Source organism: Tachyglossus aculeatus, chromosome 4 (assembly GCF_015852505.1).
Source record: "Tachyglossus aculeatus isolate mTacAcu1 chromosome 4, mTacAcu1.pri, whole genome shotgun sequence".
NCBI lineage: Eukaryota > Metazoa > Chordata > Mammalia > Monotremata > Tachyglossidae > Tachyglossus > Tachyglossus aculeatus.
This window is the reverse complement of record NC_052069.1, coordinates 133763346-133789334: the sequence shown is the minus strand read 5'-3', so window position 1 is coordinate 133789334 and position 25989 is coordinate 133763346. Positions and strand designations below refer to the sequence as shown.

Below are 25989 nucleotides of genomic sequence, written 5' to 3'. Positions count from 1 at the left end.
GAACATAGTAAGCACTTAACAAATGCCATTATTATTATTATTATTAAGTACTCGATAAATACGATTGAATAGAATGAATACCGTTGATTAAGAGACTGTGTAAGGGTCTTGAGAACATAGTAAGCACTTAACCAATGCCATCGTCGTTATTATTATTACAACCTTACCTCCTTCCCTTCCCCACAGCGCCTGTATATATGTATATATGTTTGTACATATTTATTACTCTATTTATTTATTCATTTTATTTACTTATTTTACTTGTACATATCGATTCTATTGATTTTATTTTATTTTGTTAATATGTTTTGTTGTCTGTCTCCCTCTTCTAGACTGTGAGCCCACTGTTGGGTAGGGACGTCTCTATGTGTTGCCAACTTGTACTTCCCAAGCACTTAGTACAGTGCTCTGCACACAGTAAGCGCTCAATAAATCCGATTGATAGATTGATTAACAAATGCCATCATCGTTATTATTATTACAGCCTTACATCCTTCCCTTCCCCACAGCACCTGTATGTATGTATACATGTTTGTACGTATTTATTACTCTATTTATTCATTTTATTTATTTTACTTGTACATATCTATTCTATTGATTTTATTTTATTTATTTTGTTAATATGTTTTGTTGTCTGTCTCCCCCTTCTAGACTGTGAGCCCACTGTTGGCTCTATGTGTTGCCAACTTGGACTTCCCAAGCGCTTAGTACAGTGCTCTGCACACAGTAAGCGCTCAATAAATACGATGTATATATGTTTGTACATATTTATTACTCTATTTTACTTGTACGTATCTATTCTATTTATTTTATTTTGTTAGTCTGTTTGGTTTTCTTCTCTGTCTCCCCCTTTTAGACTGTGAGCCCACTGTTGGGTAGGGACCGGCTCTATGTGTTGCCAACTTGGACTTCCCAAGCGCTTAGTACAGTGCTCTGCACACAGTAAGCGCTCAATAAATACGATTGATTGATTGACTGATGCAACAACAACCGGGCATATCATCATCAATCGTATTTATTGGGCACTTACTATGTGCAGAGCAGTGTACTAAGCGCTTGGCAACCTATAGAGACAGTCCCTACCCAACAGTGGGCTCACAGTCTAAAAGGGGGAGACAGAGAACAAAGCCAAACATACTAACAAAATCAAATAAATAGAACAGATATGTACAAGTAGAATAAATAAATATATAAATAGAGTAATAAATATGTACAAACATATATACATATATACAGGTGCTGTGGGGAAGGGAAGGAGGAAAGATGGGGGGATGGAGAGGGGGACGAGGGGGAGAGGAAGGAAGGAGCTCAGTCTGGGAAGGCCTCCTGGAGGAGGTGAGCTCTCAGTAGGGCCTTGAAGGGAGGAAGACAGCTAGCTTGGCGGATGTGGGGACCCGCCACAATTAGTAATTAATTATTAACAATAATTAATAATTATTAATATTATCCATTCATTCGATCGTCTTTATTGAGCGCTTACTGCATGTGAGCCCACTGTAGGGTAGGAACTGTCTCTATATGTTGCCAACTTGTACTTCCCAAGCGCTTAGTCCAGTGCTCTGCACACGGTAAGCGCTCAATAAATACGACTGATTGATTGATTGATTGCAGGGCACTGTCCTAAGTGCTTGGGCTATCAGTCCAGTGCCCTGCACCCTCACTGAGCACTTAACAAACAGCATAATTATTTTTAGTCCAATGCTTTGCACCCCCAGTAAGCGCTTAACGGCACAGTTATTATTAACTCTGTCACCTCATCATCATCATCAGTCGTATTTATTGAGCGCTTACTGTGTGCAGAGCACTGTACTAAGCGCTTGGGAAGTACAATTTGGCAACATATAGAGACAGTCCCTAGCCAATGGTGGGCTCACAGTCTAAAAGGGGGAGGCAGAGAACAAAGCCAAACATACTAACAAAATAAAATAAATACCAGGAGGCCTTCCCAGACTGAGCCCCTTCCTTCCTCTCCCCCTCGTCCCCCTCTCCATCCCCCCCATCTTACCTCCTTCTCTTCCCCACAGCACCTGTATATATGTTTGTACGTATTTATCACTCTATTTATTGTACTTGTACATATCTATTCTATTTATTTTATTTTGTTAGTATGTTTGGTTTTGTTCTCTGTCTCCCCCTTTTAGACTGTGAGCCCACTGTTGGGTAGGGACTGTCTCTATATGTTGCCAACTTGGACTTCCCAAGCGCTTAGTCCAGTGCTCTGCACACAGTAAGCGCTCAATAAATACGACCGATTGATTGCAGGGCACTGTCCTAAGTGCTTGGGTTATCAGTCCAGTGCCCTGCACCCTCACTGAGCACTTAACAAACAGCATAATTATCTTCAGTCCAATGCTTTGCACCCCCAGTAAGCGCTTAACGGCACAGTTATTATTATTATTATTGTTATTATTGTTAGCGTCATGCTCTGCATCCCCAGTAAGCGCTCAGTACGTAGCACAATGACAGTTGTTATTGTTGTCAGTGCAGTAGTCTGCATCCCCCACCCCATGAAGAGCTGAGTGAGGGGCAGTGATGGGCTGGCAGTTTCTGGGGTGAGGCTTGGGTGGGCATCAGGCGGGCGGTGCCTGGAGCGCTCAGTGCAGTGTGGGCCCCCCCCCCGCTCCTCCTCCTCCTCCCCCAGGGGAGGGGGTGCGGGGGTGCCAGGCGCTAGGACCCGGTGGCCGGGCTGGGGCCTGGGCCCCCGCTTGTAGCGCAGCGCGCAGTCCTTGCGGGCCCAGCCCGGGGGCCAGCCGGGACCCCTGGACCGGACAGGACCGGACTGGACAGGACCGGACAGGACCAGACTGGACAGGAGCGGACAGGAGCGGACGGAGCCCGGGGGTGGGGAGGGGCCCAGTCCTCCATGGTGACCCCCGGAACCATGGCCCAGAGCCGGAGGCACCTGTACGGTCGGGTAAGCCGGGGAGGGGGCGGGCAAGGGGGGCCCCCTGGTCCTCACCACCCCTCTTTTGTCCTCCAGCCCCCCATCCTCCATCCCCCCTCCGTCTGGTCCTCCAGCCCCCCATCCTCCATTCCCCACCTCCCTCTGGTCCTCCAGCCCCCCCTCCTCCATTCCCCACCTCCCTCTGGTCCTCCAGCCCCCATCCTCCATTCCCCCTCTCCCCCCTGGTCCTCCAGCCCCCCATCCTCCATCCCCCTCTCCCCCTGGTCCTCCATCCCCACCTCCCCCTGGCCCTCCAGCCCCCCATCCTCCATCCCCCCCTCCCCCCGGTCCTCCAGCCCCCCATCCTCCAGCCCCCCATCCTCAATCCCCCTCTCCCCCTGGTTCTCCAGCCCCCTCTCCCCCTGGTCCTCCAGCCCCCCATCCTCCATCCTCCCTCCCCCTTGTCCTCCAGCCCCCCCCATCCTCCCTCCCCCTCTCCCCCTTGTCCTCCATTCCCATTTCCCCCTTGTCCTCCAAACCCCCCCATCCTCAGTGCCAGCGCTTAGAACAGTGCTTTGCACATAGTAAGCGCTCAATAAATGCCATTATTATTATCCTCCAGCTCCCCTCCTCCCCCTTGTCCTCCAGCTCCCCTCCCCCTTGTCATCCAAAGCCCCGCAATCCTCCAGCCCCCCACTCTCCCTTGTCCTCCAGACCACCACATCCTGCATCCCCCGCCCCCTCCCCTTTTCCCCTCAGTCCCCTCCTCCCTCACGCCGCATTGGGGAGGGGGTCACCCCTTCTTTCCTTCCTTCCTTCCTTCCATCCATCCATCCGTCGGTCCATGGGTCCATCACCCATGGGTCGGGGCCCGGCCCGCTTCTCCCCGCAGGGCAGATCAGGCCCCTCACCTTGGCCCTTCTGCACCCCCCCAACCCCAGCCGACCATCTGCTCCCTGGGGGTCTTCCCTCTTGGTGCCCCCCAACCCCAGTGGTGCCCCAGCTCCGGGCCCCGGCGCGGAAAGCCGGGGGACGGGCGTCCTCGTGCCTCTCCCCCACTGGGCCCCGGCGGTGGGCAAGGCCTCAGAGATTTCAGGGGTCCCCACTCTACTGTTGCCAACTTGTACTTCCCAAGCGCTTAGTACAGTGCTCTGCACACAGTAAGCGCTCAGTAAATACGATTGATTGATTGATTACTGCAGGGGACCCCCCCCCCCACCCCGGTCACAGTAAAGATGGAGGCGAAAGGAGCCGGCCTGCAGTGACAGTTACTGATGACGATGATGATGGCATTTGTTAAGCGCTTACTATGTGCAAAGCACTGTTTTAAGCGCTGACTGCCCCCTCCCCGTCCCCTCCCCCGGGGCCCATGGTTGGGGGTGGGGGTCCCAGAAGTTCCTCCGCTATAGACCGGACCCTCCCTGCGGGCCGGGGTCACATCTTTTCGACTGTGAGCCCACTGTTGGGTAGGGACTGTCTCTAGATGTTGCCAACTTGTAATTCCCAAGCGCTTAGTACAGTGCTCTGCACACAGTAAGCACTCAATAAATACGATTGATTGATTGATCTGCCCACCCAGTTGTACCATCCTCTCTCGAGCGCTTAGGTCAGTGCTCCGCACACAGTAAGCGCTGCATCAAACAAACACGATGGGATGGATGGATCGGTATTTTGGGTCACTGCAGGGGTTTCTTGCCCCCCGCCAGTTAATCAATATCAATCAATCAATCAATCGTATTTATTGAGCACTTACTGTGTGCAGAGCACTGTACTAAGCGCTTGGGAAGTCCAAGTTGGCAACATATAGAGACGGTCCCTACCCAACAGTGGGCTCACAGTCTAAAAGGGGGAGACAGAGAACAAAACCAAACATACTAACAGAATAAAATAAATAGAATAGATATGCACTAATAAAATAAATAAATACAGTAATAAATATGTACAAACATATATACATATGTACAGGTGCTGTGGGGAAGGGAAGGAGGTAAGATGGGGGGGATGGAGAGGGGGATCAGCCCCGGGAGAGGCACACTTGTGTGCAGATTAACAAATACCATTATTATTTTTATTATTATTATTATTTGGGCCTCAGTTCCCTCAACTGTAAAAGGGGGACGAAGACTGTGAGCCCCATGTGGTACAGGGCCTGTGTCCAACCTGACTAGCTTATGTCTACTCCAACGCTTAGTCTAGTGCCTGGCACAGTAGATGCGTTTTAACAAATACCAGTATTATTCTTACTACTACTATTATTATTATTATTATTATTAGGGCCTCAGTTCCCTCAACTGCAAAATGGGGACAAAGACTGTGAGCCCCATGTGGGACAGGGCCTGTGTCCAACCTGACTAGCTTATGTCTACTCCAACGCTTAGTCTAGTGCCTGGCACAGTAGATGCGTTTTAACAAATACCAGTATTATTCTTACTATTATTATTATTATTATTATTATTATTATTATTAGGGCCTCAGTTCCCTCAACTGCAAAATGGGGACAAAGACTGTGAGCCCCGTGTGGGACAGGGCCTGTGTCCAACCTGACTAGCTTATGTCTACTCCAATGCTTAGTCTAGTGCCTGGCACAGTAGATGCGTTTTAACAAATACCAGTATTATTCTTATTCTTATTCTTATTCTTATTATTATTATTATTAAGGCCTCAGTTCCCTCAACTGTAAAATGGGGGCAAAGACTGTGAGCCCCATGTGGGACAGGGCCTGTGTCCAACCTGACTAGCTTATGTCTACTCCAACACTTAGTCTAGTGCCTGGCACTGTAGATGCGTTTTAACAAGTACCAGTATTATTCTTACTATTATTATTATTTAGGCCTCAGTTCCCTCAACTGTAAAATGGGGACGAAGACAGTGGGCCCCATGTGGGACAGGGCCTGTGTCCAACCTGACTAGCTTATGTCTACTCCAACGCTCAGTCTAGTGCCTGGCATAGTAGATGCTTTTTAACAAATACCAGCATTATTCTTATTATTGTTATTATTATTATTATTATTATTATTATTATTTGGGCCTCAGTTCCCTCAACTGTAAAATGGGGACAAAGACTGTGAGCCCCATGTGGGACAGGGCCTGTGTCCAACCTGACTAGCTTATGTCCACTCCAATGCTTAGTCTAGTGCCTGGCCCAGTAGATGCATTTTAACAAATACCAGTATTATTCTTACTATTATTATTATTGTTATTATTATTATTATTATTATTATTATTATTATTATTTAGGCCTCAGTTCCCTCAACTGTAAAATGGGGACGAAGACTGTGAGCCCTACGTGGGACAGGGCCTGTGTCCAACCTGACTAGCTTACGTCTACTTCAATGCTTAGTCTAGTGCCTGGCACAGTAGATGCGTTTTAACAAATACCAGTATTATTCTTACTATTATTATTATTATTTATTATTATTATTATTATTTAGGCCTCAGTTCCCTCAACTGTAAAATGGGGATGTAGACTGTAAGCCCCATGTAGGACAGGGCCTGTGTCCAACCTGACTAGCTTATGTCTACTCCAACACTTAGTCTAGTGCCTGGCCCAGTAGATGCGTTTTAACAAATACCAGTATTATTCTTACTATTGTTATTATTATTATTATTATTATTATTATTTAGGCCTCAGTTCCCTCAACTGTAAAATGGGGACGAAGACTGTGAGCCCCATGTGGGACAGGGCCTGTGATCAACCTGACTAGCTTATGTCTACTCCAATGCTTAGTCTAGTGCCTGGCACAGTAGATGCATTTTAACAAATACCAGTATTATTCTTACTATTATTATTGTTTTATTATTATTATTACTATTATTATTATTATTAGGGCCTCAGTTCCCTCAACTGTAAAGGGGACAAAGACTGTGAGCCCCATGTGGGACAGGGCCTGTGTCCAACCTGACTAGCTTACGTCTACTTCAATGCTTAGTCTAGTGCCTGGCACAGTAGATGCATTTTAACAAATACCAGTATTATTCTTACTATTATTATTATTATTTATTATTATTATTATTATTATTTAGGCCTCAGTTCCCTCAACTGTAAAATGGGGACGAAGACTGTGAGCCCTACGTGGGACAGGGCCTGTGTCCAACCTGACTAGCTTATATCTACTCTAACACTTAGTCTAGTGCCTGGCACAGTAGATGCATTTTAACGAATACCAGTATTATTCTTACTATTATTATTGTTGTTGTTATTATTATTATTATTATTATTAGGGCCTCAGTTCCCTCAACTGTAAAATGGGGACAAAGACTGTGAGCCCCATGTAGGACAGGGCCTGTGTCCAACCTGACTAGCTTATGTCTACTCCAACGCTTAGTCTAGTGCCTGGCACTGTAGATGCGTTTTAACAAATACCAGTATTATTCTTACTATTATTTATTATTATTATTATTATTATTATTTATTATTATTATTATTATTATTATTATTATTATTTGGGCCTCAGTTCCCTCAACTGTAAAATGGGGACGAAGACTGTGAGCCCCATGTGAGACAGGGCCTGTGTCCAACCTGACTAGCATATGTCTACTCCAACACTTAGTGTAGTGCCTGGCACAGTAGATGCATTTTAACAAATACCAGTATTATTCTTACTATTATTATTATTATTTATTATTATTATTATTATTATTATTTAGGCCTCAGTTCCCTCAACTGTAGAATGGGGACGAAGACTGTGAGCCCCATGTGGGACAGGGCCTGTGTCCAACTTGATTAGCTTATGTCTACTCCAACACTTAGTCTAGTGCCTGGCACTGTAGATGCATTTTAACAAATACCAGATTATTCTTACTATTATTATTATTATTATTATTATTGTTGTTATTATTATTATTATTCTCTGGGCCTCAGTCCCCTCAACTGTAAAATGGAGACGGAGACTGTGAGCCCCACAGGGGACAGGGACTGGATCCAACTGATTTGCTTGTACCCACCCTAGTCCTTATTACAGTGCTTGGCACGTAGTAAGCGCTTAGTACAGTGCTCTGCACATAGTAAGCACTCAATAAATGCGATTGATGATAGTAAGCGCTTAGTAAGTCTTCTAGACTGTGAGCCCACTGTTGGGTAGGGACCATCTCTTTATGTTGCCAACTTGTACTTCCCAAGCACTTAGTACAGTGCTCTGCACGCAGTAAGCGCTCAATAAGTACGATTGATTGATGGATTGAACAGTTATTATTGTTGTTATTAGGCAGTTTGGCTACTTTTCTGCGCCTCGGTTCCCTCAACTGTAAAGTGGGGGTAAAGACCGGGAACCCCCTGTGGGGCAGGAACCGTGTCCAACCTGATGATCTTGTGTCCTCCCCAATGCTTAGTACGGTGCCTGGCACATAGTAAGCGCTTAACAAATACCACAATTATTATTATTATTAGTAATAGTATTATTATTAGTAGTAATAGTAGTATTATTATTAGGAGGGTTTTGGATACCTAACTTCTCTCCGCCTCATTTCCCTCAACTATAAAACGGGGATGAAGACTGTGAGCCCCACGGGGGACAGGGACTGTGTCCAACTGGATTAGCCTGTATCTCCCCCGGTGCTTAGTATAGTGCCTGGCACATCGGGGGTGCTTAGCAAGTACCATATTAGAATAAATTCATTCAGTCGTATTTATTGAGCGCCTACTGCGTGCAGAGCACTGTACTCGGTGCTTGGGAGAGGATGTTAGAACGATAAACTGTGCAGAACCGTGGGCTCTGCACACAGTAAGCGCTCAATAAATCCGACTGAATGAATAAAGCAGCCACGTGGCCTGGCCACAGTGAGCCTACAGTCTAGCGCCAGGCACTGTACTGAGCGCTGGGGCAGAGCCAAGCCCATCAGCCGGGACCCAGTCCGGGCCCCACGTGGCGCTCCCGGCCTTCACCCCCTTCACTTCACTTCTCTGGGCCTCATCTGGAAAACGGGGGGGTGAAGAGATGTCACTTCACTTCTCTGGGCCTCAGTGCCCTCATCTGTAAAATGGGGCCAACCCGACCGGCTTGCACCGCACCTCAGTACGGCGCCTGGCGCACAGGAAGCGCTTAACAAATAATAGTGATAATTGTTATCGTTCCTTAGCCTGATTGGTGGACCAGGGCAGAGGGCGCGAGGGTGTGTGCGACTTGATTTGCTTGTATCAATCAATCCTATTTATTGAGCGCTTACTATGTGCAGAGCACTGTACTAAGCACTTGGGAAGTCCAAATCGGCAACATAGAGAGACAGTCCCTACCCAACAGTGGGCTCACAGTCTAAAAGGGGGAGGCGGAGGACGAAACCAAACGTATCCGCCCCCGGCGCTTAGTACAGTGCCTGGAAGATGATAATAATCATAAGGGCTTACTATGTGCCTAGCGCTGTCCTAAGCACTGGGGCAGATACAAGCAAATCGGGTTGGACACAGTCCCTGTCCCACGTATACTACTCTATTTTGTTAATGATGTTTAATTCTGTTTGTTCTGACGATTTTGACACCTGTCTTCATGTTTTTTGTCTTGTTGTCTGTCTCCCGTCCTACACTGTGAGCCCGTTGTTGGGCAGGGACCGTCTTATACGACTTATACGTCCCAAGCGCTCAGTACAGTGCTCCGCACGCAGCAGGCGCTCAATAAATACGACCGAACGAACGTGGGGCTCACAGTCTTCGTCCCCGTGGAATTGATGAAGTCACCGAGGCCTAGAGAATCAATCAATCGTATTGAGCGCTTACTGCGTGCAGAGCACTGTACTAAGCGCTTGGGAAGTACAAGTTGGCAACGTCTAGAGACGGTCCCTACCCAGTAGTGGGCTCACAGTCGAGAAGGGACGTGACTCGTCCGTGTTCACGCGGCAGACGTCCGAGGGAGCCGGGATTGTCAGCTGTGTGACTTTGGGCGAGTCACTTCACTTCTCTGGGCCTCAGTTCCCTCATCTGTAAAATGGGGATGAAGACCGTGAGCCCCCCGTGGGACAACCTCATCCCCTTGTAACCTCCCCAGCGCTTAGAACGGTGCTTTGCACATAGTAAGCGCTTAATAAATGCCATTATTATTATTATTATTAGAACCCATATCCTTAAGCACTTAACAAATACCAGAGAAGCAGCGAGGCTCAGTGGAAAGAGCCCAGGCTTGGGAGTCAGAGGTCGTGGGTTCTAATCCCGGCTCCGCCCCACGTCTGCCGTGTGAACTTGGGCAAGTCACTTCACTTCTCTGAGCCTCAGTGACCACATCTGTCAAACGGGGATGAAGACTGTGAGCCCCATGGGGGACAACCTCTCCCCCTCATCCCCCTCTCCATCCCCCATCTTACCTCCTTCCCTTCCCCACAGCACCTGTATATATGTTTGTACGGATTTATTACTCTATTTATTTTACTTGTACATATCTATTCTATTTATTTTATTTTGTTAGTATGTTTGGTTTTGTTCTCTGTCTCCCCCTTTTAGACTGTGAGCCCACTGTTGGGTAGGAACCGTCTCTATATGTTGCCAACTCGGACTTCCCAAGCGCTTAGTACAGTGCTCTGCACACAGTAAGCGCTCAATAAATACAATTGATGATGATGATATGTTTGTACATATTTATTACTCTATATTTATTTTACTTGTACATGTCTATTCTATTTATTTTATTTTGTTAGTATGTTTGGTTTTGTTCTCTGTCTCCCCCTTTTAGACTGTGAGCCCACTGTTGGGTAGGGACCGTCTCTATATGTTGCCAACTCGGACTTCCCAAGCGCTTAGTCCAGTGCTCTGCACACAGTAAGCGCTCAATAAATACGATTGATGATGATGTTATGTTTGTACATATTTATTACTCTATTTATTTTACTTGTACATATCTATTCTATTTATCTTATTTTGTTGGTATGTTTGGTTTTGTTGTCTGTCTTCCCCTTTTAGACTGTGAGCCCACTGTTGGGTAGGGACTGTCTCTAGATGTTGCCAACTTGGACTTCCCAAGCGCTTAGTACAGTGCTCTGCACACAGTAAGCGCTCAATAAATACGATTGATTGATTGATCACCCTGCATCCCACCCCAGCGCTTAGAACATCATCATCATCATCAATCGTATTTATTGAGCGCTTACTGTGTGCAGAGCACTGGACTAAGCGCTTGGGAAGTACAAGGTGGCAACACAGAGAGATGGTCCCTACCCAACAGCGGGCTCACAGTCTAAAAGGCGGAGACAGAGAACTAAACCAAACATACTAACCAAATAAAATAAATAGAATAGATATGTACAAGTAAAATAAATAGAGTAATAAATATGTACAAACATATATACAGGTGCTGTGGGGAAGGGAAGGAGGTAAGATGCATGTTAGAGAAGCAGCGTGGCTCAGTGGAAAAAGCCCGGGCTTTGGAGTCAGAGGTCACGGGTTCAAATCCCGGCTCCGCCACCTGTCAGCTGTGGGACTTTGGGCAAGTCACTTAACCTCTCTGGCCCTCCGTTCCCTCACCTGTAAAATGGGGATGAAGACTGTGAGCGCCATGTGGGCCGACCTGATCACCTTGTAAATTCCCCAGCGCTTAGAACAGAGTTCTGCACACAGCAAGCGCTTAATAAATGCCATTCTTCTTATTATTATAATGCGTGTATGTAAATGTAATATGTACGTTTCCAAAGAACAGTGCTTGGCACGTAGTAAGCGCTTAACACATGCTGTTGTCGTTATGATTATTGTTACCGATGCCCGGCCCGGATCGACCCCGGGCCCGTGACGGCGCTCGTCCGCTCATCCGCTGGTATTTATTCAATTAATCGTATTTATTGAGCGCTTACCGTGTGCAAAGCAGCGGACGGAGCGCCGGGGAGGGCCCCGAAGCGCAGCCCTAAGAGGGGCTCCCGTGGCTGTGTCCGCAGGCCTCGCCCGGCGGCAGGATGAGCGCGGAGGCCGGCAGCCGGCCCCTGAAGGTGGGCTCCCGGGTGGAGGTGATCGGCAAGGGGCACCGGGGCACCGTGGCCTACGTGGGCGCCACCCTCTTCGCCACCGGCAAGTGGGTGGGCGTCATCCTGGACGAGGCCAAGGGCAAGAACGACGGCACCGTGCAAGGCCGCCGCTACTTCACCTGCGAGGACGGACGGGGCATCTTCGTGCGCCAGTCCCAGGTACGGGGCCCAAATCCCTCCGGCAACCGGTTAGATCATCATCAATCGTATTTATTGAGCGCTTACTGTGTGCAGAGCACTGTACTAAGCGCTTGGGAAGTCCAAGTTGGCAACATCTAGACACTGTCCCTACCCAATAGTGGGGTCACAGTCTAAAAGGGGGAGACAGAGAACAAAACCAAACATACTAACAAAATCAGCATCATCAATCGTATTTATTGAGCACTTACTGTGTGCAGAGCAGTGGACTGAGCGCTTGGGAAGTCCAAGTTGGCAACATATAGAGACGGTCATCATCATCATCATCAATCGTATTTATTGAGCGCTTACTGTGTGCAGAGCACTGGACGGAGTGCTTGGGAAGTCCAAGTTGGCAACATCTAGAGACGGTCCCTACCCAACAGTGGGCTCACAGTCTAAAAGGGGGAGACAGAGAACAAAACCAAACATACTAACAAAATCAGCATCATCAATCGTATTTATTGAGCACTTACTGTGTGCAGAGCAGTGGACTGAGCGCTTGGGAAGTCCAAGTTGGCCCCATCTAGAGACGGTCCCCACCCTACAGTGGGCTCACAGTCTAAAAGGGGGAGACAGAGAACAAAACCAAACATACTAACAAAATCAGCATCATCAATCGTATTTGTTGAGCGCTTACTGTGTGCGGAGCACTGGACTAAGCGCTTGGGAAGTCCAAGTTGGCAACATATAGAGACAGTCATCATCATCATCATCAATCGTATTTATTGAGCGCTTACTGTGTGCAGAGCACTGGACTGAGCGCTTGGGAAGTCCAAGTTGGCAACATCTAGAGACGGTCCCTACCCAATAGTGGGCTCACAGTCTAAAAGGGGGAGACAGAGAACAAAACCAAACGTACTAACAAAATAAAATCAATAGAATAGATATGTACAAGTAAAATAAATAGAGTAATAAATATGTACAAATAGAGAAGCAGCGTGGCTCAGTGGAAAGAGCCCGGGCTTTGGAGTCGGGGGCGTCCTGGGTTCAAATCCTGGCCCCGCCAACTGCCAGCTGGGTGACTTTGGGCGAGTCGCTTCGCTTCTCTGGGCCTCAGTTCCCTCATCTGGAAAATGGGGATGAAGACTGTGAGCCCCCCGTGGGACAACCTGGTCACCTTGGAACCTCCCCAGCACTTAGAACAGCGCTTGGCACATAGTAAGCGCTTAATAAATGCCATCATCATTATTACTATTATTATGGAGCGCTTACCGGGAAGCGGCATGGCAAAGTGGGTGGAGCCTGGGAGCTGGGAGGTCACGGGTTCTAATCCTGCCGCCTGTCGGCTGGGTGGCCTTGGGCAAGTCGCTTCACGTCTCTGGGCCCCATCTGTAAAATGGGGGTTGGGACAGGGACCGTATCCAACCCGACTCGCTCGTGTCTTCCCCGGCGCTCAGTACAGTGCCCGGCACGTAGGAAGGGCCTAACAAATACCATAATTATTATAAACTAATATTATTGCTAGGTGCAGAGCACTCCAATACTAATAATAACAATGGTCTAGAGAAGCAGCGTGGCTCAGTGGAAAGAGCCCGGGCTTTGGAGCCACAGGTCATGGGTTCGAATCCCGGCTCCACCACTTGTCACATGTGTGACTTTGGGCAAGTCACTTCACTTCTCCGGGCCTCAGTTCCCTCATCTGTAAAATGGGGATGAAGACTGTGAGCCCCCCGTGGGACAACCTGATCACCTTGTAACCTCCCCAGCGCTTAGAACAGTTGCTTTGCACATAGTAAGCGCTTAATAAATGCCATTATTATTATTATTATTATTATTATTATTATCTCCCTGGCGCTTAGCACAGTGCTCTGCCCACTGTAAGCACTCAGTCAACACCGCGGATCGATCGGTTTGATTATAGCCCGTCCCTCTAGACTCTCAGTTGGTTCTGGGCAGGGAACACGGCGACCAACTCTGTACCTCCCTCTCCCAAGCGTTTAGTAATAATAATAATATAATAATGGCATTTATTAAGCGCCTGCTACGTGCGAAGCGCTCTTCTAAACGCTGAGGGGGCCTGTAAGGTGATCAGGTTGGCCCACGTGGGGCTCACAGTCTTTGTCCCCATTTTCCGGATGAGGGAACTGAGGCCTGGAGAAGTGAAGTGACTCGCCCGAAGTCACACAGCTGACAAGCAGTGGAGCCGGGATTAGAACCCACGACCTCTGGCTCCCAAGCCTGGGCTCTTTCCACAGAGCCACGCTGCTTCTAAATAATAATGGTATTTGTTAAGCGCTTATTAGGTGCCAAGCACTGTTCTAAGCTGTGGGGTAGATGCAGGGCCATCAGGTTTTCCCACATGGGGCTCACGCTTTGAATCCCCATTTTGCAGATGAGGTAACTGAGGCCCAGAGAAGTGAAGTGATTGTTTAGTACAGTGCTGTGCACTCAGTAAGCGCTCAATAAACACCGTGGATGATTGACTATAGATTGTTCCTCTCGATTGGAAGCTTGCTGTGGGCCGGGAACGTGGCCACCAACCCTGTCGTATTGCCCTCTCCCAAGCGCTTAGTACATTCATTCATTCATTCATTCAATCGTATTTATTGGGCGCTTACTTTGTGCAGAGCACTGAACTAAGGGCTTGGGAAGTCCAAGTTGGCAACATATAGAGACGGTCCCTACCCAACAGCGGGCTCACAGTCTAGAAGGGGGAGACAGAGAACAAAACGAAACATATTAACAGAATAAAATAAATAGAATAAATATGTACAAGTAAAATAAATAAATAAATGGAGTAATAAGTCCGTACAATCAATCAATCATATTTATTGAGCGCTTACTGTGTGCAGAGCACTATAGTAAGCGCTTGGGAAGTCCAAGTTGGCAACATAGAGAGACAGTCCCTCCCCAACAACAGGCTCACAGTCTAGAAGGGGGAGACAGAGAACAAAACATATTAATAGAATAAAATAAATAGAATAAATATGTACAAGTAAAATAAATAGAGTAATAAATCCATACAATCAATCAATCAATCAGTTGTATGTATTGAGCACTTACTGTGTGCAGAGCACTGTACTAAGCGCTTGGGAATTACAAGTTGGCAACATATAGAGACAGTCCCTACCCAACAGTGGGCTCACAGTCTAGAAGGGGGAGACAGAGAACAAAACAAATTAACAGAATAAAATAAATAGAATAAATATGTACAAGTAAAATAAATAAATAAATAGAGTAATAAGTCTGTACAAACACATATACAAATATACAGGTGCTGTGGGAAGGGAAGGAGGTATGGAGAGGGGGAGGAGGGGGAGAGGAAGGAGGGGGCTCAGTCTGGGAAGGCCTCAATGCTCTGCACCGTTGTTGCCAACTTGTACTTCCCCAGCGCTTAGTCCAGTGCTCTGCACACAGTAAGTGCTCAATAAATACGATTGATTGGGTAGGGACCATCTGTATATGTTGCCCACTTGTACTTCCCAAGCGCTTAGTACAGTGCTCTGCACACAGTAAGCGCTCAATAAATACGATTGAATGAACACCATGGATTGACCCTAGACTGTCAGTTGGTCACATCTGCCAACTCTGTAGTCTCATCCTCTCCCCAGCGCTTAGTCCAGTGCTCTGCACACAGTAAGCGCTCAATAAATACGACTGGGTAGGGACCATCTCTATATGTTGCCCACTTGTACTTCCCAAGCGCTTAGTACAGTGCTCTGCACACAGTAAGCGCTCAATAAATAAGATTGAATGAACACCATGGATTGACCCTAGACTGTCAGTTGGTCGCATCTGCCAACTCTGTAGTGTCATCCTCTCCCCAACGCTCAACCCAGGGCTCTGAACCCAGTAAGCGCTCAATAAATCCCACTGGCGGTGGGTGGAATCGGGGGGCTGGGGGGTCCCGGGCCAGGCCCTGACCCCAGGCTGTCGGTCGCCTCTCCCTCCTGCCTCCTCAGATCCAGGTGTTCGAAGATGGAGCGGACACCACGTCCCCCGAGACCCCCGACTCGACTTCCTCCAGAGTCCCCAAGCGAGGTACCCGCCGGGTTTTGGGGAGCGGCCCGAGCCCCGACCGGGGGGGTGGGAGAGCGGGGGTGACCGGAGACCCGATGCCCCCTCCCCGGGTGGCGGCCCCCTCCCCGACCGCCTCTCCGCTCCCTTCGCAGAGTCGACGGAGTCCGCGGGCAAAGCCAGCAAACTGGTGAGTACGTCGGGGGCCGGCCGGGCAGAGAAATGGGGGGCGCGGGGTGGACGTCTGCCTCGCGGCCGCCGCCCACCCCAAATCCGTTCCCTCGACGATGCGGGTGGTCGCTTCGTTTCGCCGTGGTGTCCGTTAAGCCCCTACCGTGGGCCGGGCACCGTACCGAGCGCCGGGGGAGCTGGAAGCGAAACGGGTGGGCCGCGGATCGTGTCCCCCCCATGGAGCCCGCCGCCTTAAGCCCCGTTTTACGGAGGAGGGAACGGAGCCCCAGCCAAGTGGCGGAGCCGGGATTGGAACACAGATCCTGGCGGCTCCCGGGGTTTGGGCGTGTGAGGCGGCTCCGTTTAAATCCGCCCCGTTACATCATCATCATCAATCGTATTTATTGAGCGCTTACTATGTGCAGAGCACTGTACTAAGCGCTTGGGAAGTCCAAGTTGGCAACATATAGAGACAGTCCCTACCCAACAGTGGGCTCACAGTCTAAAAGTTACAGTTACGTGGGCCTGGTGGGATGCCGCCGGGTGCCCGCCGCTGCTGAATCCCTCGACCCTTGGGCTGAGGGAAGGTGGGGGTCCCTCCCCGCGGGGCGAGGGACCTCGTCGCCTTGCTGTCGGGGTCTGGGAAGGGGTGTGTGATGGGGGGCCGCGGCCAGCCGGGGCGTGCCCCTGGACCGTTGGCCACCTCCGGGGTGCCCTCCCTAGCCGGATGGGGCGGCAGGAGGCAGGGCCTGCCCCAGCTTGGGCAGGGGGTAGCAGGGTCCGGGCACCGGTGGACCCCGCGGGCGGAACCCGGCCCCCCAACTGGACGGCAGCTTGTCCTCTCCCCCGGGGTACAGCCGTTGTCTCGGGGGTGCCAGCCTGCCAGCCCCATCGCCTCTGGGCCCCGGCCCCTTGTAATTTTTTTTGTGTGTGCGGTCTTTAAGTGCCGACGATGTGCCAGGCCCCGTACTAAGCGCCGGGGTAGATTCCAGCTCATCAGGTTGGACCCAATCCCCGTCCCACGGGGGGCTCGCGCTCTTGAATCCCCGTTCTCTGGATGAGGGAACTGAGGCCCGGAGAAGTGAGGTGACTTTTTTTTATTTACGGTATCGGTGAAGCACATAATAAGCGTAGGTATAAGGGTGGGCATGGTGCCTGCCCCATATTGGGGGCAGGATGGGGGAACTGAAGCCCAGAGAAGTGACTTGCCCGAGGTCACCCAGGTGAGAAGGGGCAGACCTGGGATCAGAACCCAGCTCCATCCGACAACTCCCAGGCCCAGGGTATGGGGCGGCAGGGCCCCGCGGGTCACTTGCCCGTCTGTACCCGGTCCGGGGCCGAGGAGAACAACCCCCTCTCCCCCCAGCCTGGCCAAATAAGCCTCCTGTGGCCGGACCCCAAGACACAGAGCGGACAGAGTCCGGGCGTCGGGATGACCCGGGTTCCGATCCTGGCTCCGTCCCTCATCCGCTGGGTGACCTCGCTCCGGTCACTTCACTTCTGGCCCTCCGTTCCCTCATCTGTAAAATGGAGATAAAGACCCTGAGCCCCCCCCGTGGGACAGGGACTGTGCCCCACCTGATGAGCTTGTATCTACCCCAGTGCTTAGCACAGTGCCTTGGCGCCCAGTAAGCGCCTAACAAATACCATTGTAATCATGATTGCGGGCTGAGGGCTAGGGTGGGACCCCACCGGGAGAAGAGAGCCCAGGGCCGGGAATCTGGGGCGGTCGCCGGGCCTGGGGTGGGGTGTTGACTTCTAATTTCTCACGCTTGGGCTGTAGCCACTTCCTAGCCACTGGGAACAGGCCGCCCTCTAACCTCTGTCCTAGCCACCTGAACCTGGCCACCGTCTACTCTTCTTTGTAGCCACCTGGGCCTGGTCAGTTCTGGCCACCGCCCTAGCCCCCGGGGCCTAGTCAGTTCTGGCCATCCTCTACCCTCCGTCCTAGCCACCTGGGCCTGGTCGGTTCTGGCCACCGCCCTGGCCCCCGGGGCCAAGTCAGTTCTGGCCATCCTCTACCCTCCGTCCTAGCCACCTGGGCCTGGTCGGTTCTGGCCACCGCCCTGGCCCCCGGGGCCTAGTCAGTTCTGGCCATCCTCTACCCTCCGTCCTAGCCACCTGGGCCTGGTCAGTTCTGGCCACCGCCCTAGCCCCCGGGGCCTAGTCAGTTCTGGCCATCCTCTACCCTCCGTCCTAGCCACCTGGGCCTGGTCAGTTCTGGCCACCGCCCTAGCCCCCGGGGCTTAGTCAGTTCTGGCCATCCTCTGCCCTCCGTCCTAGCCACCTGGGCCTGGTCGGTTCTGGCCCCCGCCCTAGCCCCCAGGGCCAAGTCAGTTCTGGCCATCCTCTACCCTCCATCCTAGCCACCTGGGCCTGGTCAGTTCTGGCCACCCTCCACTGTAGCCACCCGGACCTGGCCACTCTCTAACCTCTGTCCTAGCCACCCGGACCTGGCCAACCTCTCCGTTCCTTTTTCGCCACCTGCACCCGGTCAGTTCTGGGCTCCCTCTGCCCTAGCCGCTGGGGCCCGGTCAGTTCCGGCCACCCTCTAACCTCCGCCGTAGCCTCGGCCACCCTCTACCTTCTTTCCTAGCCACCCGGGCCTGGCCCGTCCTAGCCCCCCTCTAACCACCACTCTTTGCCCCTTCACGCAGCGAGGAGCGAAACCCAGGAAGGCGGTGCGTCTTGCTTGCTCCGACTCGGTGTCCGGGGCGGGGGCGGGCGGGCCGGCCGGGCCCCCGACTCCGGGCTCCCGCATGTCTGCCCGCTGTCGCATGCACACGCGTGTTTCGACTGCCTGCCGGGGTGGGCGAGGCGCAACCTGACTCTACCCTGGCTCCTCCTGAGCCGGGCCTGCCCGTCCGGGGCGGCTGCCCGTGCGTGCTCGCTGCCCGGGGCGTTGGCAGCCTCCGGGGCCCTGCTCTGAGGGCACAGCTCATCCCATCCCCTCCCTGAGCGCACCCCTTCTGCCCCCCTCCGCCTTGCCCTCGCCCGCCTTGCCACCGCACGCTCTGACCTGCATGCGCTCCTTGCCCCAACTGGGCCGGGGTCCTTTTCCCGGCCTGGCTCGTCGATCCCGGGGTCTCCTCTCCCGTGCCCGCCCAGGGAGGAGGTCCCTGAAAGCGGGGGTCGGCTCCCCCCTCCCCTTGCCCCATCTGCTCGCCGGGCTGACCCCCCAACTCCCCCGGGAGCCCCGCCATCTGCTCATCCGCCCCCCCCGCCGCCCGTCCGGGCCAACGTGTGATTGGAGGAGAGGGCGGGTGCCGATGGTGACCTCTGACCTCGCCCCCCGACTTGGGGGGGTGGGGAGGGCCCTCCGGGGCCACAAGGAGGACTCCGTTACGGGGGGGGCCGGGCCTGACCGCGTCGGGCCGCTGTCTTCTGAGGTCCAGTTGCCCACCCTGCGCGGGTGGGCCGGGCTAGGGGACCGATGGGGGATTTGGGGGGTGGCAAGGTGTGAATGCACGTGGGCGCGCGTGTGTATGAGGTGACTGCAGCATCGGGGCGGGGGGCAACCCATCGCCCCTCCGTTCCCCCCGACTCCCCAACTGGGCTCCAGGACCCTTTCCCTGCCGGGAGCCCGTTGTGGGCTTCTATTTGTTGCTGAATTGTACCTCCCGAGCGCTTAGTATAGTGCTGGGCACACAGTAATAATAATAATAATAATAACGGTGGCATTTGTTAAGCGCTAACTATGTGCCAAGCACCGTTCGAAGCACTGAAGTGGATACATGCCCCTGTGGGGCTACCAGTCTTCATCCCCATGTGAGGCCCAGTGAAGCGACTTGCCCAAAGTCCCACCGCTGACAGGTGGCAGAGTGGGGATTAGAACCCCAAACCCGGGCTCTTTCTCCATAAACGCGATTAATAATAATGATGGCATTTGTTAAGCGCTTACTATGTGCAAAGCACTGTTCTAAGCGCCTGGGAGGTTACAGGGTGATCAGGGGGTCCCACGGGGGGCTCCCAGTTTTCATCCCCATGTGACAGAGGAAGTAACTGAGGCCCAGAGAAGTGAAGCGGCTTGCCCAAAGTCACACAGCAGACAAGTGGCGGAGTCGGAATTAGAACCCACGGCCTCTGACCCCCAAGCCCGGGTTCTTTATCCATAAATGCAATTAATAATAATCATAATAATGGCACTTATTAAGCACTTACTATGTGCAAAGCATTATTCTAGGCGCCTGGGAGGTTACAAGGTGATTGGGGGTCCCACGGGGGTCTCCCAGTCTTCATCCCCATTTGACAGAGGAGGTAACTGAGGCCCAGAGAAGCGAAGCGGCTTGCCCAGAGTCGCACAGCAGACAAGTGGCAGAGTCGGGATTAGAACCCACGGCCTCTGACTCCCAAGTCCGGCCTCTTTCTCCATAATCGCAGTTAATAATAGTAATGCCCCACATGGGACAACCTGATCACCTTGTATCCTCCCCAGTGCTTAGAACAGTGCTTTGCACCTAGTAAGCGCTTAACAAATCCCAAAATTATCATTATTATTATTAATGACATTTATTAAGCGCTTACTAGGTGCAAAGCACTGTTCTAAGTGCTGGGGTGAAAGCGCTTAACAAATACCGAAATTATTATTATTATTAATGGCATTTATTAAGCGCTTACTAGGTGCAGAGCACTGTTCTAAGTGCTGGGGTGAAAGCGCTTAACAAATACCAAAATTATTATTATTATTAATGGCATTTATTAAGCGCTTACTAGATGCAGAGCACTGTTCTAAGTGCTGGGGTGAAAGCGCTTAACAAATACCAAATTATTATTATTATTCATGGCATTTATTAAGCGCTTACTAGGTGCAAAGCACTGTTCCAAGTGCTGGGGTGAAAGCGCTTAACAAATACCAAAACTATTCTTATTATTAATGGCATTTATTAAGCGCTTACTAGGTGCAAAGCACTGTTCCAAGTGCTGGGGTGAAAGCGCTTAACAAATAACAAAATTATTCTTATTATTAATGGCATTTATTAAGCGCTTACTAGGTGCAAAGCACTGTTCTAAGTGCTGGGGTGAAAGCGCTTAACAAATACCAAAATGATTATTATTATTCATGGCATTTATTAAGCGCTTACTAGGTGCAAAGCGCTGTTCCAAGTGCTGGGGTGAAAGCGCTTAACAAATGCCAAAATTATTATTATTATTAATGGCATTTATTAAGCGCTTACTAGGTGCAGAGCACTGTTCTAAGTGCTGGGGTGAAAGGGCTTAAATACCAAAATGATTATTATTATTATTAATGGCATTTATTAAGCGCTTACTAGATGCAGAGCACTGTTCTAAGTGCTGGGGTGAAAGCGCTTAACAAATACCAAATTATTATTATTATTCATGGCATTTATTAAGCGCTTACTAGGTGCAAAGCACTGTTCCAAGTGCTGGGGTGAAAGCGCTTAACAAATACCAAAACTATTCTTATTATTAATGGCATTTATTAAGCGCTTACTAGGTGCAAAGCACTGTTCCAAGTGCTGGGGTGAAAGCGCTTAACAAATGCCAAAATTATTATTATTATTAATGGCATTTATTAAGCGCTTACTAGGTGCAAAGCACTGATCCCAGCTCCGCTAATTGTCAGCTGGGTGACTTTGGGCGAGTCCCTTCACTTCTCTGGGCCTCAGTTCCCTCATCTGTAAAATGGGGATGAAGACCGTGAGCCCCCCGTGGGACAACCGGATCGCCTTGTAACCTCCCCAGCGCTTAGAACAGTGCTTGGCACCTAGTAAGCGCCTAATAAATGCCATCATTATTATTATCCAAGCGCTGGGGTGGTTACAAGGTGATCAGGTTGTCCCCCGTGGGGCTCCCAGTCTTCATCCCCATTTGACAGAGGAGGTCACTGAGGCACAGAGAAGTTAAGTGACTTGCCCCAGGTCACACAGCAGACAAGCGGAGGAGGCGGGATTAGAACCCAGGCCCTCAGCCTCCCGAGCCCGGCCTCTTTCTCCACGACCGCGATGGACCGGAGGCCCGTTGCTAGGTGACGGGGGAGCCGGCCCCGCCCGGCGCCGTGACGTCACGGGGCGGCGGGGCGGGGCCTGCGCGGTGACGTCAGGGGCGGTGGTCGGGGCGGGGCCGGCGCGGTGACGTCACGCGGCTCCGGGCCTGAGGGGAGCGGGCGGTGGCGGCGGTGGCGGAGGTCCCCGCTGCCCCGGGACCCGCTCACCGGCTCTGTCTCTTCTCCTCCTCCTGCCGCCTCGCCTCGCCTCTTTCCCGCCTCTCTCCTTCCGTCTCTATCATCTCCTTTCATCCTCCTCACCTCCATCATTTCCCTCCATCTCTCTCATCTCCCTCATCCCCTTCATCGTCCTCACCTCCATCATTTTCCTCCATCCCCCTCTGTCATTTCCCTCATCTCCCTCATCCCTTTCCATCACCCCCCTCACCTCCATCGTCTCCCTCATCTCCATCTCCCTCCCCTTCATCTCCCTCCCCTCCCTCAATCTCCCTCCATCTCCCTCATCTCCCTCCATCCCCCTCCATCCCCCTCCATCTCCCTCCATCTGCTTTCATTTCCCTCCATCTCCCTCATCCCCCTCCATCTCCCTCAATCTCCCTCATCTCCCTCATTTCCCTCCATCTCCCTCATCCCTCTCATTCTCATCTCCCTTATTCTCATCTCCCTCATTCCCCTCATCTCCCAAATTTCCCTCATCATCCCCCTCATCCCCCTCATCCCCCTCATCCCCCTCATCCCCCTCATCTCCCTCATCCCCCTCATCTCCCTCATCCCCCTCATCTCCCTTATTCCCCTCATCTCCCTCATTCCCCTCACCTCCCTCCATCTCCATCATCCCCCTCATTCCCTTCACCTCCCTCCTTCCGTCCGTTTGGGGCTCGCCACCATGATGAGACAGGCCCCGGCTCCCCGCAAGGTACACGCCTGGCCGGGGCTTGGTGGCGGGGGCAGGGGGCGGCGGGGGTTGCCTCGGTAACGTTCCCTCCGGGCTGGACCATAACCCGCTCCCCCATCCCCTTCCCCATCCCCACCCCTCGCCTCTCCCGAGGGACGGGGCTGGGCCTTGAGCGTCCGGGCTGCCCATAGTGGGATGGCCCTTGGGAGGCTGTTACTACATGCCAAGCACTGTTGTAAGCATCCCCACCCTTGTCAATGCAGCATCCCTTCCCTGCCCCCCCTCCTCCCCCCTCCCCATCCTGAGGCCTTCTCGGCTGGGTCCCCAGATGTCCAGCCCCTCCCCACCAGTGTTTGAGGGCCCCCATTTCTGCTTGTGTCCCCCCCATCTCTGCTGCTTGTGTGTGTGTGTGTGTGTGTTTCTCTTGCCCCCCACCCCCGTGCTCCATATGTGCGTCTCCCCCACCCTGTTGCCTGGGCGTCTCTCTCCCAGCCTGTGCATCCCATTCCCCCCAGGGTCCCACGTATTTCCCACAACCTCCTCTCCGGTGCGTGTTTGTGTGTGTGTGTGTCTCTCCCTGAGTCCCCTGTGTTGTGTGCCTGTCTCTTCTCCCCGCCCCAAGAAAGCCTCTGGGATCCACTGTGCACCTGCCCCGGTCCCCCGAGCGAGGCCCGGTTGGCAAGCTCAGGGCTCCCGGGAGCGGCTGGGTGGCAGACGACTGCCCACCCTCTGCCACCCCAGCTGTTCGCTCGCCAGGGGTCCGACCCCCGGCCATCTGTCCGGGCCCAGAAGGGCCTCCGGCCACACGCCTTGCCTTTCCCAATCCTCCCTTCCCGGACACTCCCTCTCCCCTCCCCGTAAGGCAGCAGAGAGAGGGGGCCCAGGGTTTGGGCTCACGACGTGCCCCCTCCATCCCATCCTCTCCCGGCCTGGCAACGTCCAGTCAGACCCCCGTCGTCCCCTGGAGGGGCGGGATCCGGGGCGCTGGCCCCACCGGACCTCAGATCTGGCCTTGGGCAGGGACCGGGGGTGGGCAGCAGCTGCCCGCCGGGCCCCCCGTGCCGCCCTCCCCATCCCCCGAGTCCTCTGGGGAGAGGGTGCTCAAGGGAAACTCCCGGGAGAAAGATGCCCAGCAGTCTGGGGAGGGGGTGGGCGACCGGGAGGTGGGGAGGCAGCCTGACGGCGGCCCTGTCTCTGTCCTTCTCCAACCGCCCCCCTCCCCACCCTCACCCACCCCTCGATGCCGTCCGTCTCTGCTCCCGTCTCTCCTTTCTCCTCTGTCTCTGCTCCTGCCACCTTCCAGACTACCACCCGGCGGGTCAAGGTGAGCGGGCCGGGTGGCTGGGGGGGGTGGTCTCTTCCCCCGTCCCCTTTCGGTGGCCGCAGGGGACCTTGTGGGGGGGCCGAGCCGAGGACTCTGAGACCGTGGCCGGAGAGGAGGAAACCTGGCGTGACGACGACGGCATTTATTAAGCGCTTACTACGTCACAGCGCCATTCTAAGCGCCGGGGAGGCTACAGGGTGATCAGGTTGTCCCACGGGGGGCTCCCAGCCTTCATCCCCGTTTTACAGAGGAGGAAACGGGGGCCCGGAGAAGCGAAGCGACTCGCCCACAGTCCCGCAGCTGACAGTTGGCGGAGCCGGGATTTGAACCCGTGACCTCCGACCCCACAGCCCGGGCTCTTTCCACTGAGCCACGCCGCTTCTCGCTTCCGCCTTCTCCTCCCCCGTCCTCTCTCGGCCTCCCCCCCGTCAAGATCGGGTGTCCGCGGCGGGGAATCGGGGGGTGTTCGGAGGGGGCCCTGGATTGCGGTGCCAGAGAAGCTCTTGTTGTTAATGTTAATAATCACGGTACTCGCTAAGCGCTCACTCTGCGCCAAGTGCTGTTCCCAGCACCGGTGGGGAGACTAGTCAGGTTGGAGGCCACAAAGGGCTCAGGCTCGTTTTATAAATAAAGGTCAGCGAGGCTCCCGAAGTGAAGTGACTCGCCCCAGGCCACACAGCAGACAGGCGGCCGAGCCGGGATTAGAACCCGTGACCTTCCGGCTCCCGGGAATACTCAGCCGTCGTATTTTTTGAGCGCTCGCTGTGTGCTGAGAGACACATCCCCCGCCCACAGTGAGCTTACAGTCTGGAGGAGGCGACAGACTTGAATTTAAACAAATTGGCGCACATAAGCGTTCCCAATCAACTTAAGATTTCAGACCCCATCGGCTCTGAAACTAACAGCCAAACTTGTTCGTGTGATGGTAATCGTGTCGGGGCTGCCCTCGGCGCTTAGTATAGCGTCTGGTACTAGTAAGCGCTTAGTAAGTACCATAAAAATAAAAAAGCAGTTGAAGTTGTGGGAGTAGATGGAGAAGAGGGGGGGACCCAGGACTGAGCCCTGAGGGACCCCCACAGTTAAGGGGGTGGGAGTCAGAGGAGGAGACGCCAGAGATGTTAGGAGACCCCGTAAGCTCATGGTGGGCAGGGGACGCAACCACCAAGTCGGGCGCAGCGTCCTCTCCCTAGCGCTCAGCACAGTGCTCTGCACACTGGAAGCGCTCAATAAACGCCGTGGGTCGGTCGACTCGAGCCCGTCCCTCTGGACTGTCAGCTCACTGTGGGCAGGGAGTGTGAATACCAACTGCGTTGCATCGTCCTCCCCCGAGTGCTTAGTACAGCGCTCTGCCACTGCGAGCGCTCAGTAAATACCACGGATTGATTGACGGCAGACCGTCCCTCTAGACCGCCAGTTTTATTCCGGGCAGGGAACGTGTCCTCCGACTCTGCCGTATTGGACTCTCCCAAGCGCTTAGTCCACGCTCTGCCCACTGTAAGCGCTCAGTAAATACCACTGCTGGATGGACAGGCTCCAGACCGTCCCTATAGACCGTAAGCGTGTCGTGGGCAGGGAGCGTGTCGGCCGACTCCGTTGTGTCGTCCTTTCCCAAGGGGTTAGGATGGCGTCCACAGTGAGCGCTCGGTAAATAGCCCCGATGGATTGACGGAGGCGTTGGGGCT

The 25989-nt window shown here is 52.6% G+C and overlaps 1 protein-coding gene across 1 annotated transcript in view; it reads left to right on the top strand.

Moving 5' to 3' along the window:
• Positions 1 to 2881: 2881 nt before the first annotated feature.
• Positions 2882 to 25989, top strand: part of DCTN1 (dynactin subunit 1) — a 42549-nt gene continuing 19441 nt past the window's right edge. Inside the window, 7 exon segments of the mRNA XM_038744501.1 lie at positions 2882 to 2914; positions 11729 to 11974; positions 15898 to 15976; positions 16108 to 16142; positions 18781 to 18804; positions 22987 to 23004; positions 24287 to 24307. Coding sequence (XP_038600429.1) covers positions 2882 to 2914; positions 11729 to 11974; positions 15898 to 15976; positions 16108 to 16142; positions 18781 to 18804; positions 22987 to 23004; positions 24287 to 24307 — 456 coding nt within the window.